Below are 19,409 nucleotides of genomic sequence, written 5' to 3' on the forward strand. Positions count from 1 at the left end.
CCCCATTTTCCCCATGGGCAACCTATCACTGAGCCCCAGAGCCAGAGCTCAGATAAAAGAGGCAGGCTGTATCCACTGTTTCTTGCAAGTACATTCACAGCTGTGTCATTTAACACTGACTCAGCTTAAGAATTAGCCAGCACTCCTGACAAACATTTTTACAAGCGACTGACACTAAAAGCCCCTCGCCCAAGGGACATTAGCAGGGAGGACAGTGATCCTAGTCTCTGGAAAGGATAATAAAAGCTTGAGGAGATTAAAAGTGGCAAAAGACAGCACAGTCATGCTTGTGCAGGAAAAACTGAACAATTTCTTGGAGCCTCTAATTGTGATTCCTATCATGTTTATTTTCATAGGCTGATCACATCTGAATTGTCTGTGTAGGTGATTGGAGAGTGTTGAGACTATTGCTTGACACCAGAGTGGAAAGAGTTATACCTCCTAGTGAGAGACAGCGACTTCCCCAAGTACAAAACTCCAACTGACTTACCTTGCATTTTAAAAATCTCACAAAATGCTAGAATCCAAGAATTGGAAGGGGCTTCAGATGACATCTGGTGTTACCTGCACTGAAACAAGTACTCCCCTCCACAACACCTCCAGTAGGTGGCTAGACAACTTCTTTCTTAATCTCCGCTAAAGGGGACTTTGCCACATTTCTGGTAGCCCATTCCACATTGGAATGACTCTAATCCAAGGGACTCAAGACACGGGTCCATGAACTTGTTTTTTTTTTTAATGTCTTGATAATTATATTCCAATATAAATGGTGTCCTTTGCAATCCTATAGATTTTATTTTATGCAATTAAAAACCTTATTCTGAGATGGGGCAGGGGGGGCATAGGTTTCACCAGACTTCCAAAAATTGATTGATAAGCATTTATTGCCTCCTATGTACCAAGTGCTGTCCCAAGATACGAAGAAAGGTAGAAGACAATTTCTGCTCTTGAGGAGCTCATCACCTAATGAGGAAGACCACATGAAACAGCTTTGCACAAGAAAAATATACACAAGATTAAGTTAGAGATAGTCCACAAACAGTTCCATGAAATAAGAAAAAAAAAAGATTAAGAATCCTTGCTTTAAGGGGCCATTAGGTGGTGCAGTGGATAGAACAGTGGCCCTAGAGTCAGGAGGACCTGAGTTCAAATTTGACCTCAAATACTTACTAGCTGTGTGATCTTAGGCAAGTCACTTAACTCTCATCGCCAAAAAAAAAAATCTTTGCTTTAATTGTTAGGAAGCTTTTTTTTTTCCAATTTCTCATTTTTACATGGAACCTAAATCTACTTCTTTAGTTTCTATGCTTTGTTCCAAGTTCTCCTTTAAGGCCAAGAAAAGCAATTCGATTTTCTCTTCCACATGATAGCTCTTCAGACATTTGGAGCCACTTGTCACATCCACACTGTCTTCTCTTCTCTGGACTAAGCATCCTCCAACTCTTTATCTGATCCTTCTATGACATGGACTCCGGGACCTTTGCCATCCCAGCTGGCCTCTTCCAGATACTTATCAATGTCTTTCTTAAACAGTGGTGCCAAGAACTGAACAGCATGATACAAATGTCTGACTAGGACAGCATCCAATGGGTCTATCACCTCCTTAGTCCTGGACTCTATCCCTCTCAATATAGCGTAAGACTATATTAGTTTTTTCAACTACCTCATGTCAAATTTTGATTTACCTTGGTCCTGGAGCCCACAAAACGCCCCAGGTCTTTTTTTTTTTCAAATGAGCTGCTACCTCTCTCTGATCCCTAGCACTTAGCATTGTGCCTGTCATTTAGTAGGCTACTTACAAATGCATTAATTTGATTTGTAAGTTTTTGGCTGAGTGGAAATCATGATCTTTTTGCCTTTTTGACCTGGAGGAAGATGGTGACATTCAATTTATTTCAAGTCAGCACTTATTAAGTACCTCTGAAATGTAAAAGGCACTGCCCTGGGCATTGGGGATACACCAGCCCTGCCTTCCTGGAGCTTACATTCTCCTGAGGATACAGAGTATTTTTGCTTTAGGGGCATTACTGGGGGGAAAGAGAGATGGATGTAGATTGCAAACGTTCCAGCCAATCTGAAATAGATACAGATTTCATTTCCATTATAATAAAAGGAAAATTAGGTTTTTAGAAAGCAGTCATTGGGAGCTGGGAGTTCTTCCTGCTGCTGTGGTACAGCTGCTGAACGTGTTTCGCATTCTGTCACTGGGGAGGCCAGCAGGGGAGGGCTATTAATTTGTTGACTGTTATAGTCAGCCTGCCTCTGATGATGCTGTCTAATTGTATTTGAAAACTTGTGAATGTGTCCATCCCAGGGCCTGGGTGATGAGCTAAGGGCTCAAAATTTGGAAAAAAAGAAGGAAAATTTCAAATTCCGTATCATAGACCGGGCGGGGAAAGGAGTGAGAAGCCCTCCTATTTACAATCCACTTTTAAGATACAATTATTTTCATTTAAAAGCACACATATCCCCAAGCCCACCTCAGACTGGGAGGCTTAACACTGGAAACTTACGAATACTGGGAGGCAGCAGATTTCTCTTTAGCGTCTGCCCAAGCTTCTCTGTTTCTGGAAGAAGGAAGGTCTGGCGCTGGAGGAGCATCATTTGACCTTGGTTTCTATCCTTCCTATCCTTGATCCTTTGTGTCCTAACTCACTTTACTGACAGTGACACCAACATGTGCCTCAGTGCCACTGTATCTGGAGAGTTTGGATAGGTTTCTGGCTTCAAAGTCCTCTTCTGCTTCTTACTACCTGTGTGACTGAGGGCAAGTCATATAAACTCTCTAAGCCTCAGTATCTTCTATTGCAAAATTAGCAGTTAGACCAGAAAATAATAGTAGCTGGTACTTATATAGAGCTCTTGGCTTTGCTCTATTGTCTAATTTGATCCAAACGACAACTCTGTGAAGTGCTGTTAACTCTATTTTACAACTGAGGAAACTGAGCCCCAGAAAGACTAAATAATTTGTTCCCAGTGTCATAGCTAGTAAGTGATTGAGGTAGGATTTAAACTCAGATCTTCTCCTCCAAGTCCAGCTGCACCATATAAATTCCTTCTTTCTGTTAAGGGCATCGACATTCATCCAGTCTCCCAAGTTTATAACCTCAGCATAATACTTGATTCTTTATTCTTCCCTACCCTTGCTGCAATTAGTTGCCAGATCTTGCCATTTCTACTTCTATAGCATCTTTCTAATATCCAGCTCCTTCTCACTACTCACACAGCTACCACTTTAGCCCAGGCGTTCATCACCTCTTGAAGTCTCCTTGTTCAAATCTCTTCCATCCCTAATCTATCATCAATACAACTACTAAGGAAATTCTCCTTAAGCACAGTCCACTGTTCAACAAGCCATAGTAGCTTCTTATTGCCTATAGGAAAAAATATAAACTCTTCTGTTTGTCATTGAAAGTCTTTCACAGCCTGACCCCCACCTCTCTTTCCAATCTTGTTACACATTACCACCCTTCACACATGCTATCATCCAGTCAAATTGGTCTTTCTTCTGTTCCTCAATAGTGGCACTCTTTCTCTCTTTCCATACCTTCATACTGGCTATCTCCCTATGTCTGGAATGTTCTTCTTCCTCAACTCCACTCTGTAGAATTCTTCACTTCCTTCTAAACTCAGCTGAAACATCACCTACATTAAGCCTTTTCTTATTCCTGAAACTGCTAGTACCCTTTGTCTCTAACTACTTTGTATTTATCTACCTTTTATTTATTCTCTTGGGGCTATCTCTAGCCATCCTGAGCTATATTTTGCCAGTGGACCCAGGTGGCTCCTGAAGAGAAAGTGAAGCTGGTGACTTTGTAAAGTTCTGCCTCACTTAAATCTAATTCACTTGCAAGTCGTGGCATCACCATCCTGATGTCATGGTCCTGTTCAAGAATGAAGGATAAAGAACAACATTTATTCTCTATATGCCTATACATGTATATGTCTCCTTGGAAGAAATAAGACTGTTGAGTATAAATCCTTTGAGGTAGGAATGTTTACATTTGTTGTTTCCCTAGAATTTAGCGTAATGTCTGACACACAACAGGTGCTTAATAAATGCTTGTTGATTGACTGATCACCTACTGATTACTCTCTCTCTCCACTTACTTATGTAGCTTCTTGATCAGCAGATGCACAGACCGCCATTTTTCACACTCAAAAACTTTCCATTTTGGTAGGATCTGGCATAAGTTTGCATTCTACTAGCAAAGCCTTTAAGAACCTACAGTCTCCTCTAGGCTATGATGAAGTCTTGGAGTAGTGGCTTTAGTAATTTCTAAATTGATAACCAGGTCTAGACGATTTAATTGTTGGGTTCACCAGCAAACAAGTCTCATTCCCTGTCATCAGATAACAGAAACCTGATTGTCCTGGATTCATAAAACTGAAGACTTGGAAGTATACTACTCCAAAGGGTTAGGAATCTTCTTTTCACTGTCCTTTCCTTTTATCCCAAGTTGATTCAGGTTGTCATTGTTGATTATATGAATTCCTTGTCTCTTTCTTCATGTTCTTTGACAGGCCATGTACCGTAGTGGATAGGGCACTGGGGTTGGGGTCAGAAAAACCTGGTTTCCAAACATGCCTCAGACATTTACCTGGGAAAATCTTAAACTTTCAATGCCTCATTTTTCCCATCTATAAAATGAAGGGACAGGACTTGGTGGCCTCTATAGCACCTTCCAGTTCTATCGATAGGATCCTAAAATCCTACTTGAGGTTAAGCTCTTGGGTTTCAGTGGACTCTTGACAATAGTCTTCACATGATTTTGGCTTGAGAAAGCTAACCACATGCTAGGAGATGGGGGTTTGTTTTCTGAATTCTCAGGGACCCAATTTCCTTATCTATAAAATGGGTTGGTAGAGTTGAGCTAGTTATCCTCTAAGATTCTTTCCAGCTCCAAATGTATGTTCCTGTCATCCTATTCCCAGCGTGTTTCCTAGTAATTATCTGCTTTTGTACCCTTAACTACAAAATGGCTGTTACATTCCTTTTTTTCAGAATACTTCTACATACAACCACAATGGGCCTAGAGCAGGGGTGGGGAACCTGCGGCCTCATGCCACGTGTAGTTGAGTGGCAGCATGGTTACCACAGCCAACAGAAGATGTTGGCAAGTGGGATGGTTGAGGAGTGACAGGGATAAAACCTTTATATATAAAGATGTAAGAAGCATAGTGTGATGTAGCCATATGTCCAGTAAAGACCTTAGCACTGAATTATCTTGTTCATTCAATTTAAATCAATATGAAGTAGCAAGATGAGAGGCAGGATAGAGTTATAGATAGAGCTTGGAGTCAGAAAGACCTGGGTTCAGATCCTGTCTCTGACAAATATTGGCTATGGAGAAGTCATTTAACCTCTGAATGTCAGGAAGTCAACAAGCACATATTAAGTGTTCATTACATGCCAGTGTACCAGAGTCCCCTATATTAATGAAATTATGTCCTGCTCCCCAAAACAAACAGACAATATATAAGTAGCCCAAAGACTATCTGTAGCTTATCCCCTTGCTAGGTACTGGGGAAACAAATTAAAAACGAAACCCCTGAATTTTAGGAATTTATTTTGAAATGAAGGGAAATAAGATACGAACAAAGATGGAGATTGGACCTACAATTTCACTGCCACTTTCCTAGTGATGAAATTCACTCTACTACTTCAAGTTGGCACCATTTATTCAGCTTATATTCTTAGAGAAATTGTCAAAAACCACTGAGACATTATGTGACTTACCCAGGATTACACAGACAGAGTCTGTGTCTTGAGTCAGAGTCTGGACTTGAATCCTGACCTTCCTGGCCCTGAGGTAAGCTCTTATCCCCTGTGCTATGCTGACTCTCAAAAAATATGTAAGTAAACGAATAAAAACTAAGTATATGCAAAGTTATATGAGTCATTTCAAAAGAGAGAGGGTGCTAATAATGGAAAAGATCAGGAAAGTCACTGTTCATGCTGTAGAATTCATGTATAATTAGGATACCAGAACAGTCATAGGAAAAAATAATGTTCAGCATAGAGAGGTATTTGACAAGCTTGCATGTATTTGTCTTAAAGCTAGAGATCCAGTAGAGGTTAATGTCCAGATTTCTATTGTCAACTTCAGCCATTTGTTTGTTCAAGACAAATATACCCTGCCTTCATTGGCCCGTTGTATGTGTCAGTAAGTGATAATATAATTAAATTTCTCTCACCCTGCCTATACTTATTCCATTCCTCAGGAAGAAGATAGAGTTAGCCAATACTTTCCCACTCAGTTGATTACAATCACGAAATTAACTTCACAAATTATTACCCTAGTCAACTGGTTTGTGAACAGGACTCCAGTTAGAAGATTAGGGAAGACTAGAATTCACATCTTGTTACACAGATTTGCTTGCTATGTGACTTAATATCTGCCAGCCTCAGGTCTTTCATCTGTAAAATGGGAGTACTGGTAGCACTTAGCTCCCAGGGTTGTTCTGAGATTTAAATGTGCAAACCTCATGGCTACAGATAGTCTTTGGGCTACTTATATATTGTCTGTTTGTTTTGGGGAGCAGAACATAATTTCATTAATATAGGGGACTCTGGTACACTGGCATGTAATGAACACTTAATATATGCTTGTTGACTTCCTGACATTCAGAGGTTAAATGACTTCTCCATAGCCAATATTTGTCAGAGACAGGATCTGAACCCAGGTCTTTCTGACTCCAAGCTCTATCTATAACTCTATCCTGCCTCTCATCTTGCTACTTCATATTGATTTAAATTGAATGAACAAGATAATTCAGTGCTATGGTCTTTGCTGGACATATGGCATTCCAAACCAACAGAAATCTGATACACATACTTACTAATTCAGGACTACCTCCAAATACCATCATATATAATAAAAATCTGATATAAGACAGGTGGCATTTTTGTCCTTTCAATCTAGAGCTTAAATAGGATTGCTGAGTATGCGTTGATCCCCTGAGTACTGATGATAACAATGGAAAGCTTCTTCTTCAGTTGGCTGTGCCCACATCCATGGATATTACAACAATAGTCTGAATTATTTAAGCACATATCACAAGACAAATCTGAGCAGTCAGTGTATTAAAAAAAAAAGGCAAATGGCTATTTCCTGAGGAGAATATCAGGAAATACAATTTGTCAACAGGGATAGCATCAGCGAAACTAAAACACTGTGGGGCCCACCATCCTTAATGTCTGTTTCATTCAGCTATGGGTTCCAACTTATTACTGGGAATAAACAATTAAAGGGCCCTCATAATAAACTCATTTCTCCATATTCTTAGGGAAAGAGGAGAAGCGGGGAAAGACCAAAGCTCCTCCATTTCCTTCCTGAGGCGGAGAGGGAGGAATCCCTGGTTTAGTCTGAAACTCTAGGTGCTCCATTGTGCCCTAAACATGGACAGCTTCGGCCTTTGCCTAGACCCAGTGTTGTTGATTCTTGTTGGATTTAGTTCAAGGGGTAGGTCCTTGCCAGACCCACCTCGGTCCTTCTCCCCCCCCCCCACAATAAGGCCACACAAAGAGAGGTCCTGCCCTACATGCCACCCGAGGGGGTATCCTTCTTTCAGGGTTATTCAAAAAAGTCCCAGGCAAGTGGTAGCCAGAATGAGAAACGGAAAAGGGGGTTGAGGGGTGGGGCAGGAGCTATGTGACTACATAAGTGGGTAGTAAGATTTTCCCCACAGACTCTGCCCTTTGGGTATTCCTATGACCCCTACAGACATGGCCACAACCATGCTGAAGGGGAGTGGGCAAAGGGGACCACGGTGACAGGATTGAGAAAGGCCCTGTCACAGACTTGTCTTATTGCTTCCCTTTTGAACCTACAGTCTCAGGGAAGACCAAACTTGCCCTTCACCTGGAGCTCGCAGAGGATGAAAGGCGCTCTCCTGGTGTTGGAGAGAGGACTGGCAGAACTGGGGGTGCCCGAGAGGGTATTTCCAATGTCCTTAGATGCCTTTGGTTTCTGTAGCCCATCTGAGCGTGTCTAGCCCGCACCTTTCACGGCCAGCAAGAGCGTTGTTAACTCGTTGCACTAGGCTGGAGATGGCCTTGTCCCCTGACCAGGCCTGCTCAGCCCTGCTGCGGCTGTCCTAGCATTCTGGGTGCCCCCGGGAACCCCGCGAGCAGGGCTGGGGAGGGCAGAGGAGGGGCGGAGGGGGCGGGGACTGGGAGGAGGCAGAGGCAGAGGGGGCTCCGCTGTGTGCATGCTGATGAGTTCCGAGGCTGCCGCGTCACTCCGCACCGGCGCTGTGGCTGTGGGGAGGGCTGGAGCCGGCAGAGGCTGAGAGCGCGCGGAGCCTGAGAGCCCGCCGCCTCGCCCTCTCTAGTCTTCCTCCTCGGTCCCTTCACCTCTGGACCTGGCCCTAGCCAGCCCAACCCCGGAGGCTTCAGCAGTACCCTAGTGTCCCCGGGCCCAGCCCTCCCTACTCCCAAAGCCTCGGCTCCCCACGTCCTCGTCTCCCTGGGGCTGCAGGCTAGGCTGCGCCCCTCCGAAGGATGCCGGCTGCGCTCCGTGCTGCGCCCAGCGCCCTGAGCTCGGGGCTGGGCAGCGGCGGCTCGGCGGGAGGGCGGCTGTAGCTGCGCAACCCCCGGGCTGTGGGCCAGAGGCGGTGGCTGGGGCCGCAGGTGTGACTGGGCCAAAGGGAGCAACGTAGAGTGGTGCTGAAGGGGACAGCTCCCACCGGCTGCGCTCCGGGAGCTCGGCACTCCGCCCTTCCTTGCCCCGCCCCTCCCCGTCCAGGGTCCAGCCGCGAACAGCGGGCACAGCGGGAGCAGCGCGGACTCCGGCGCCAGCCCATGGTGCCAGGGGCTGCTGGCCGCGCAGAAGCTGCGGCGGCCAGCGGCGTGGCGGGGATGCCCCGCGGGTGAAGCAGCCCCCGCCCCAGCCGCGTTCATGGCGGTGGCCAGGAAAATCAAAACTTTGCTGACGGTGAATATCCTGGTGTTCGTGGGCATCATTCTCTTCTCCGTCTATTGCCGGCTGCAGGACCGCTCCCAGGAGCTGGTACAGATCGTGCGCAGCGCCGACCGCCGGGTGCGCAGCCGGCACGCCAGGGCGGGTGTGATCCTGGACCGGGAGGCCATCCTGCAGCGGCTCGACCACCTGGAGGAAGTGGTCTACAACCAGCTCAATGGTGAGCGGCGCACGGGACCAGGCCAGCGGCGGGGAGGAACGGGGAGGGGGCTGGGAGCCCGGGAAGGGCGCAGTGAGAGCGCGCGTCTACCCCGAGGGGGCGCGGATGCACCGTCCCGCCTGTGTTGCATGGGGAACAGGAACCAGGGGTAGCTCTCTGGACATAGGTGGGATCGGGTCTATAGTTAAAGGAAAGGTACACGAGGCTTCCCTTAGCCTTTTTAGCTCTTCCTAGAGAAGAAGTCGACCTCTGAGAAGAGGGTGGGGGTGGACGGAGGAGCTAGCCTCCTGGCTTCTGTGCTTTTCAGGTCTCCGCTTGGCATGCAAATCCTTCATTGATTTACTCAATAAATATTGAGACAGGGCTTACTCTAAATTGGCATCTTGTGAGAACTTTTGAGATGGTTCCCATAGACTCTTCATAGCAGGGAAGGACGTTGTCTGGGGAAGGAAGGTGCTGTTTTCTGGTCAGCATCTATAAGGTGAACGGTTAGGGAAACAAGTTACTCTCTCCTTCCCTCCCTTTAAAAGAAATGATAAAGTCGGGAAATGGAAAGAGGGGGCAAGAAACAAAAAAGATATGGAGAGCCAGTCCAGAGACATGCAGGCATAACTGTGGTTTGCGAGGCATCCATTGCTTTCAGGGTCTCCCAGGTTCAGAACTGGCCCTCGAATTCGCTTTGATTTGCCCAAAAAAGAATGTTCTGCTTTCCCCCACCTCATCCCCATATCCCCATTCCTCACTCCTTTGCACACTGCCCTCCTTGTGAGCCATATTGGGAAAATCTTCAATAAAAAATTCTGGAAGACTGGGGCAACAGGCTAGGAGAAGAGCAAAGTCAAAGCCAAAGACTGGGGTGAGGGGAGCGATTGGCACATTATCACCTTCGGGCAGGCCCCTAGATGAGGCTACTTTGGCAGTAGTGACTTTAAGCTTCAGGGCCCTTGAAACATCCATTATCAACTCGGCTTTAAAATGACATTGAACTTTCTTCCATCGATTGGTTAGGGGAGGATCAGTCTGGAAGATAAATCTATATTAATGTCACTGTAATTCACACTCAAGTAAGGCCATATGATGGAAACCTGCACTTCCTCCACTTTGAGCTGCAGGAAGAGAAAGGGGCCCTGTGATGGTGTTGGTGCTAGAGGTGGGGTGGTCTGCTGGTTCTGTGATGCACTGAGACACCAAGGAAGGAGAAAAGTTTGTGTGTGTGTGTGTGTGTGTGTGTGTGTGTGTGTGTGTGTTTACACCATTAGCAGTTTTGTGTAGTGACAACTCCAGAAAGATTGAAAAGGGCTGCCTTATGTTTATACACAACCAGTCTCTTACCTGTAAGTTTCCCTCATGCAGTAACAGTAACAGAGGAATGTAGGAGGGAGCCGTCTGGGAGCTCCCCCCCCTCCCCGGGGAGGCAGAGACTCCTAGTCTGGAGCATGCTGTGATACTTTCTATCCTGGAGTCTAGGAAATAGAGAATCCTTGTCTTACAGCTGGAAGGGAATGCAGAGGCCATCTAATCCACCTCCCCTCTCCTTTTATCAGGAAACAAAGGCCCGCAGAGATGAAGTTGTTTGCTTAAGGTCACACAGTCTGTGGAGTAGCCAGAATTTGAAATCTTTGTTCTTTGGCCATAAATGCAGCACTTTTCCTACTATACCATCTATAGATTGCATTTCCTTCCGGAGGGGAGGGCAGGACCTCTTAGGGCAGGGATTCTTAACCTTCTTTGTGTTGTGGATCCATTTGGTGGGCTGGTGAAGTCTATGGACCCTTTCTCAGAATAATAGTTTTAAATACATAAAATAAAAAGAAAATCAATTCTAATGAAAAATTTCTCAATTTTTTAGATCCCCTGACCCTATGAAATTTGTTTATTGATCCTTCAGGATTAAGAACTCCTGTATTAGAGGGTCCAGAAAGGCCAAGGTAAAAGCTAGTGTTGGATACAGTTAGACAAGATAAAAGCCCATATTGTGGCTAGTTAAGTCAAGTCAAAAGTCCTTGAAGGATTTTATTTGACCTGTGCAGAAACCTTTATTGGATATCACTAAACCTCTGTAGGAACCTTTAATGGTACAGTTTGGCCAGGGCAGTAATCCAGGGTGAAGTTTGATGGGAATTTATAATGGATCTAGGAAGAGAAAGGCAGGAACAGTTAAAGTGATTCAGGAACCTTTAATGGGCCCATTCTTAACAGGGCAGGAACCCTTAGTGGATCTAGCTAGTGGGCCTTATGAGGGCAGGGGCCAGGAATCTTAGTGGTTCTGGCAAGGGCAGGGACCTGGAACCTTAGTTCAGAGTTCTCAACTTACAATCTATGAACTTAATTTTTAAAAATATTTTAATTTTATTTCAATATACTTAGTTTCCTTCATACTCCTATGTATATTGTTTTATGCCTTTAAAAATGTTATTCTGAAATGGTGCTTATAAGCTTTTCTATATTGCCAAGGGATCTATGATGCCACAAAAAATGTTAAGTGCCCCTGCTGTGTTTCTGGTTAGGGCTGAGCTGGAACCCTTGGTATGTCTAGTTAAGTCAGGGCAAGAACTCTTGGTGGGCTCATTTCCCCAGAAGTCTTGGAACAGGATTTTCACTCAAATCTGTGAAATACCCCCCATACCTGCATGCTGTGCTGTTTAAATCTTTATGTGGTCTTCCAAAATTCTCTTTGAGAGAGCATAGGGCATCATCCTTATTTCATAAGCTCTTTCTCATCATACACACAACTCAGTGATTTTCCTTCTGAAGTGATTTTGCAATGAGACTTATGGTTCTTCTGTCCTTTTCTATTCCTCCAGGGTGGGGGAGGAAGAGAAAGAGAATAGGGGAAACAGGGAAAAGTTGAGTTGAAGCTTAATCTTGGCTATTTCATCAATGTGACTCATCACCGCAGAACAGTGTATCCCTGTAAGAGCATACAGCTCCATTGAAATCTATTTGCCAGGGTGTTATGGGCTGTTTTATGGGGAGAACTAGAGGATTATATAAAAACATTGGCAACATGCTGGGGTTGTATAACATCATGATAACTGGCGCTCAGCTGCTAAGGGCTTCCCTTCCTCATCCTTCAAGGTGAGAGGGACCCAAGGTGTATGATGACAGGAAAGCCCAGACACTTGGCTCTATATTCCTAATAGAAAGAAACCATTAACTTAGAGAGTGAAAGAGTAGCCTAATCTTCTGTCTCTATAGCAAGCACAGAGAGCTTCTCTTAAGAGACTATAAGAATTCAGGTCATTGTTTGGAAGGTTACCCAGTGAAAAATATTAAGGAAGCAAGCAAGCAGAGTTCCCTTCTCTCAGAGCCCTTCTTTAGGGTCACATGTGACTTGACTTACCTCAACTAAGATGGGGCCTTTTTTTGGGACCACATTCACATCCCAGAATGCTGTAACAATTGCACCCCCACCTCCTTTAAGCCCTAAAAGACAAAATGACCTAAATATAAAAATTCACATCATTAAAAATGGAAGAAAATGGATAGTACCACCTTTCATAACTATGTCTGGGGAAAATTCTTAGCACAACTAGGGAAATGAGAGAATTCAAAAGATGAAACAGACAATCCCTGTTACATGAAATTGAAAAGCTTTTGCTTGAACAAAATCAATGCAGCTAGGCTAAAAAGCAAAACTGCTTATTAGGAATTTTTATTGACTATCTTTTGTTTTTGTTCATTTCATTTTTAAAATTTCATAATGCTAATCTTAACTCTGACATCTAGCCTGCTATGTGGAAGGAAAAGGAAAGTGAAATCCATAGAGAATTGCAGCAAGTGAGAGCACAAGGATTACAAGGTTTGAGGGTAGACTGGAGTGGTGGTGGGAGGGTTCTCTCCCTGACTATAGGGAAATGGTTTGGCGATTGAGACAAAAATGAAACAAAAGTTATGAAAATTGTTCATAGACAGCAATGCATTTCAGAATGAAGCCCTCATCCACAAATTTTACCCCATAGATAGACAAGTCACTAGTGCCACTATGGTGTTGAAGTCACTATGCTAACACATAAATACAGTAATGACTCTGTAAAAGCATGACCTCTTGTAATGATTCCCTTCTCTCCAGTGCTCAGAGAACAGAAGTTTCCTCCTGTCTTTGGACCTGGTATGCAAATAACTGGAATGTAGCTCTGCCTAGAGGCTACTTATCAATGGTGAGGTCAGAGTATATTATGGGTTTGACTTGGCCATGGATGGCTGGTCCAAGAGCAATACCAGAGGAGAGAGTAGAGGTGGCATAGGCATCTGGCAGTCTAGGCTTTCAGTAGCGGTGGCTGCAAAACCCATCGAACGTCTCTGATAAAATTCTGCTAGCAAATACATTTAGAAATTTAAGACAAATATGAAAGACCAAGAGCCATTCCCCCAGTGAATAGTTGGATAAAAGATATGAAAAAAAAACAGTTCTCAAAAGAATTACAAACCATTAAAATAATAGTAAAGATTGCTCTATGTAAATAATCATAAGAGAAATTTATATTAGTCTCAGATTTCCCCTGACACCCTGAAATTAGCAAAGAAGGGGCTATAGGAAGACAAGCATACCATTACCCTGTTGGTGGAGCTGTGAACTGGTCCAGACATTCTAGAAAGCAATTTGGAATACCTAAAAGTTACTAAAGTACATACCCCTTGGCCTAAAGATCCCATTGGCATATATGTTCAAATAAATTAAAATCATAAGGAAAGCTTCCATTTACACCAAAATATGTTAGCATTGGTACTTTTTGTCATAGAAAAGAATAGAAATACAGTATATGCACATCATGTGGGAAATAGATTTTTTAAAAATTGTGTGTAATATTAATTAATGAACAATAATAATAGTTAGCATTTATATAGCCCTTTAAGGTTTGCAAAGTACTTTACAAATAGCTCATTTGATCCTCACAATAACCCTAGAAGGCAAGTGTTATTATTATCCCCATTTTACAGATGGGGAAACTGAGACAGACAGAAGTTAAGTGACTTGCTCTGGGTCACACTGCTAGTAAGTCTCTGGGGCAAGATTTGAACCCAAAATGACTGACTCCAAGTCCAGCACTCTAACCACTGTGCCACCAAGCTGTCTCATAAGAAACAAAAAATATTAAAAATTTGAGACACATGGGAAGACTAATATGATCTAATATAGAGTGAGAAAGGCAGAACCAGGAAAATAATATACACTGAGTATAACAATGCAAATGGAAAGAACAGTAAAAATGATGAATGCTATCTAATTACAGTGATCAATCTTGGTCCCAGAGAATGGATGAAGAAATCTATCTCACTCTTTCCATTGGAGAGATGTGTTGGGGGGAGGAGGGAAGGGAGCTATAGACATAAAATACATATGTTGTCAGACCTGGTTGATTGCCTTTTAACAAATCTTTGTTATAACAACTTTTTTTTCAGAGTGAATGGAAGAAAATCAAACCTAATAAACTCTTATGAGAAAATATTCAGGATATGTGGCAGAGCAGAAAAAGAGGAGGAATCAGAAAGCCTAAATTTGAATCCTGGCTCAACTGTTAAAAACCTATTTGACCTTGAGCTAGTGCAGTTTAATAAAAAGGATGCTGAATTTGGAATCAGATGACCTGGGCTCAAACCTGATTCTTCCCCTTATCACCTATTTGGCCATGGACAAGTCCTTTCATGTCTCTGGCCTATTGTTTCCTCATCTATATAATGAGAAGGTTGGCCCAGATGAACACTGAAGTCCTCTTCCTCTTTGAATTCATGTTCCTATGATAGGAATGGACTTGAAGTCAGGAAGACTGGGGTTTCAATCCTTCTTCAGATAATCACTTGCTGTAGAGACCCTGGGTAACTCACAACCTCTCTGAGCCTCAGTTTCGTCATCTGTAAAAATAAGAGGATGGATTAGAGAGTTACCACAGTCCCTTAAAGCTCATTGATCCCATAGCTGCTTTCAAGGCACCCACAGTATGGATAAGTAATTGAGGCTAATGAAGAGAAAGCATTGCAAAGAGGCTTACAATTTCATGTGAGAAGGTGTGGTTCAGATAACAGTAGAGGTCAGAGAAAGGAGAGATCTGTGTTAATTGTCCTAGTCAAGGAGGACCTCATAGAAGAGGTAGGGCTACCAAATTCATAGAGCTACTCCATTTTGGGATTGGTAGGGGGAAAATCGCAACCTTAGGGTTTCAGGACTCTAAATGGGCCAAATTTTAGACCTAAAAAGACAGGAAAGAAATATAACCTTCTGCTGATTTTCCTTGTTAGTATCTTCTCTGTTAGAAACCATCTTTGGAGGAAGTTGGTTCAGAAAGAAGCAAGTTTTTCCAGCGCGAGTGAAGCTTTCCTTGGATTCATGGTGCATAGTGTGATATGAATGAATTAATGGATTAGTCAGTCAGTCAATTATAGAGTAAATCAATGAGAAAGCAATTGTTTAACACTAACTGTGTTCCAGATAAAAGAGAAATAGCCCTTTCCTTCAAGGAGCTTATATTCCAATAAAGAGAGATAATATATAGGGGAGTGGTGACTGGGGAAAGGCATTTTGGTCTAAGAAGTCTGGTATAGTAGAAAGGGCAAGGCATTCAATCAGAAGACCTAGGACTGAGTCCTATCTTCTCCATTTATTAGTTGTGCAATCTCACTTCACCTTACCAAGTTCTCAGATTCCTCATTTGTAAACATAGCAATAGTAATTCTGTGCAAGTATTCCATTTGGGGTTATTGTGTGTCAAATGTTTTATCACTTTTATGAGTAAATAGTAAATGTAAGCTATTTGAAGGAGGTAGCAGAAAAGGGTCTCCCAATTTGCAATGTCATCAACTTTGTCCTAGGGGTAGAGTGACCTGTCCGTGTCGTCTCACAGAATCTCAGGTTTGAGGGACCTCAGCAACCAACTTTACCAACTCATACCAAAAAAAGAATCCCCAGTACAACACACCCAGAAAATGGCCATCCAACTTATTTTAAGACCTCCAGTAAAGGTTAATCCACTACTTCCCAATGTAGCTCTTTCCATTTAGGAATAGCTCTCCTTGTTAGGAAGTCTTTTACCAACATCAAGACTAAATGTACCTGTCTGCAACTTCCAGTCATCTCACAATAATAGCACCTACTTCACAGAGTTATTGTGAGAATCACAACTTTGTAAAGTGCTTTGCAAACCATGAAGTACTATGTAAGTGCTAGATGTTCTTAGTATTATCTCATTATCTCATGCTACCTTTGTATCTATGGGCAGTGAAAACTTGCAGGTTGCATGTCCAGTGTGTTTGTGGATGAATGTAGACTAGGATAAATAGACAGTGTGGAATATGGAATAAAGAGAAGATGAGTATTTCAATTTCCAGGCCATAAGCTAGTCAACAAACATTTATTAAGCACCTACTATGTGCCGGGCATTACGTTAAGGGCTTCAGATACAAAGAAAAGCAAAAAAACAAAAAACAAAAAACAGTCTCTGCTCTCAAGCAGGTCCATTGATTAATGCACTAGAAGATTTCTCAAGTCTGTACTACATTTCTCTAAGTCATGACTAGAGATTCCCAAACCAGACTCTGGGACAAACTTAGACTTTTCCCACTTTCCCCTGTTCTGTCATTAACTAGGACCTGTCACCAAAAGTCAGTAAAATCGAGACATCTGAGAACCTTGCTCCTGGCCAAATCCACATGCCAAGGAAAGCTTAGAATTTTGTCAGCACTGAGCACACCACCCAGCAAATACTAAGCATTTAGTAAGTGCTTATTGATTGTCTGATTTCTATAGTACCAAAAGATTTGCAAAGAGCTTTCCTTACAACAATGAGGGTTACATTGTATGAGTTGCATTGGAATAGTTGATGGGGCACCATAAAAAAGTCACTAAATTTGAAATCAACTTGTGTTTGAATCCCAACTTGGCTGTCCCTGTGACCTTGAGAAAGTCCTTTAACCCTTCTGAGCCTCTGTTTCTTCTGTAAAATGAAGGGGCTGGACTAGAAGAGGCCTCAACATTTATGATCCCCATTTCATAGTTGAATTTATTGAGGCTAAGAGAGGGAAAGTGAATCATAGAATATAGCATCCCTGGAAGACAAATAAATTGCTCAATAGTGGATCACAGAATATGTATATATGTCAGTGGCATTTTTTTACACAATTGTTAACTGATCTCCAAGACTCCTAGGATTACACCTAAGAAAAATCATCTGCGTATAACATAAGTAATAGTGGACAGGCTATTCAATAACCTACTGTCCCTATCCATACATGTGTAATGATTAGTGAAATAAAAATATTTTTGCTCAAAATCTCAGATTGTATCCTGAAGTCAGGCAGGCTATGCTGCGTTTGGCCTGCAGGCCTATGTCAGACACTCAGGATTTAGTCCAATGACTCATTTTAAAGATAAAAAAGCTGAAACACCAATAAGGGGAAGTGACTTACACAAGATCACTCATCTGGTGAGTAGCAGAGTCCCACTGGGATGCCCTAGAGAGGAAGGCAATGAAAGGTACAAGGGGTGAGGCTATCACTGACTGTTTAGCTAAGGAAGGAACCCCAAACCCCTGAATAGTGCCAGCCAAGGCAGGGATCCAACAGCCAGCCAGCCAGCCTGCAGCAACTCAGGAAGGCAGTTGGCCCAATTCAACAACTTCTTTCCAAATGAAGAGTGTATTTGATCTAATTCAAAAATCACTGAATCTCAGCATTGGAAGGTACTTTAGAGGCTGTGTAATCTGACTGGTACCTGAAGAAGAATCCCCGCTGTGCCGTCTATATCAGGTGGCCATCTAGCTTTTCTTTTTTTTTTTTTGGGGGGGGTGGCAATGGGGTTAAGTGACTTGCCCAGGGTCACACAGCTAGTAAGTGCTATGTTTCTGAGGCCGGATTTGAACTCAGGTCCTCCTGGCTCCAGGGCCAGTGCTCTATCCACTGCATGCGCCACCTAACTGTCCCAATCCAGCCTTTCTTTAGAGGATACGATGATGACAAACCCTTCTCCTACCCAAGGCAGCCTATTCCACTTCAGGGCATCCCTGATTGCTTGGAAGTTTTCCCTGACATCAAGTCTAAATATGCCTCTTAGCAACTTCCACTCATTGTTCCTGGCTCTTCCCTCAGGGGCCAAGCCTGATCCCTCTTTCACCTGACAAGCCTTCAAACATTGGAAGACAGTTATCATGTTCCCCTTGAGTCTTCTCCAGGCTAAATATTCTTTCAGATGATCTTCATATGTCATGAACTTGAGGCCCTTCTGGTTGCCATCCACCAACTGCTTAATACTTTTCTAAAATCTGGTGCTCACCATGGAGCATGATATTGCAAAGGAAATCTGGCTAGGAAAGAATACAATAGGACCCCTAGTTCTGAAGACTATGCCTCTCAATTCAGTTTAATATCGCAGCAGTTTGGGGGGTTTCCATGTTGCACTATTAACCCACATAAAGAAATCTCTAGATTTTTTTTTCAGATGAATCACTATTTAGCCATGCTTTCCCCATCCTGAAAATGAGGAGGCATTTCTTTTAAATCTAAAAGTGAGCCTTTAAATTTGTCTCTATTCAATTACATCTTAGTCTATTTGGCCCTGCCTTCTAGCCTGTTGAGATCTTTTTGGATTCCAACCCTGTCATCCAACCTATGAAGGGTTCCTTCCAGCTTTGTGTCAGCTGTAAATTTGATGAACATGATACCTCTGCCTTTATCTGACTCATTATTAAAAATAGTAATCAGTCCAGGGCCAAGTCCAGATTCCTGTACTCCCCTAGGGGCCTTCTTCCAAGCTGACTTGGACCCCTTAATGACAATTCTTTGGTTCTAGGCATCCAAGCAGAAGTAAAGAATCATGAAATCTCAGAGTTTATGAGATTCCATGACACAAGATGGGAGGAAGGGAAAATAAATGGGGACAGAAGAGAAAGGAGCAGCAGAAGGCTCATCTGGTTGGGCCTGGTAGAGTATGACCTGAAATGATCTCAGAAACTGATTTGGACGCATCTGTAATTGTTAATCCTTGCATTGGAATACCTGGTATTAAAAATTGGTTTTAATTCTTATTACTTGTACAAAACTTGAGCAAATCACAACCTCTCTGAGACTGTTTCCTTCTCTGTAAAATGAGGAGGCCCTCAGGCCCCTTCCAGTTCTAAATGCTATTAGTAGGTCATCCAACACAAAGACAAAATAATGTCTCTGAGGATATGGGGGATCAGGTGGAGATACAGTCAGGACTTCCCCAAATAGAGGAGGCTGTTGATTTCCGTCATCAATCCATCCATAGGCACTTATAGAGCACCTACTGAATGCGT

General features: G+C 43.1%; 1 protein-coding gene across 1 annotated transcript in view; it reads left to right on the top strand.

Annotated features, from left to right (window-relative positions):
* The first annotated feature begins 8,474 nt into the window (after nucleotides 1-8,474).
* The window catches only part of GALNT9 (polypeptide N-acetylgalactosaminyltransferase 9), a 285,945-nt gene continuing 275,010 nt past the window's right edge, over nucleotides 8,475-19,409 (top strand). The window contains exon 1 of the mRNA XM_021004317.2: nucleotides 8,475-9,144. Within this exon, the coding sequence (XP_020859976.1) occupies nucleotides 8,904-9,144 (241 nt within the window). The 5' untranslated portion in view covers nucleotides 8,475-8,903. The remainder of the gene's footprint in view (nucleotides 9,145-19,409) is intronic.

Source organism: Phascolarctos cinereus, unplaced genomic scaffold, assembly GCF_003287225.1.
Source record: "Phascolarctos cinereus isolate Bilbo 61053 unplaced genomic scaffold, phaCin_HiC Scaffold_4;HRSCAF=312, whole genome shotgun sequence".
NCBI lineage: Eukaryota > Metazoa > Chordata > Mammalia > Diprotodontia > Phascolarctidae > Phascolarctos > Phascolarctos cinereus.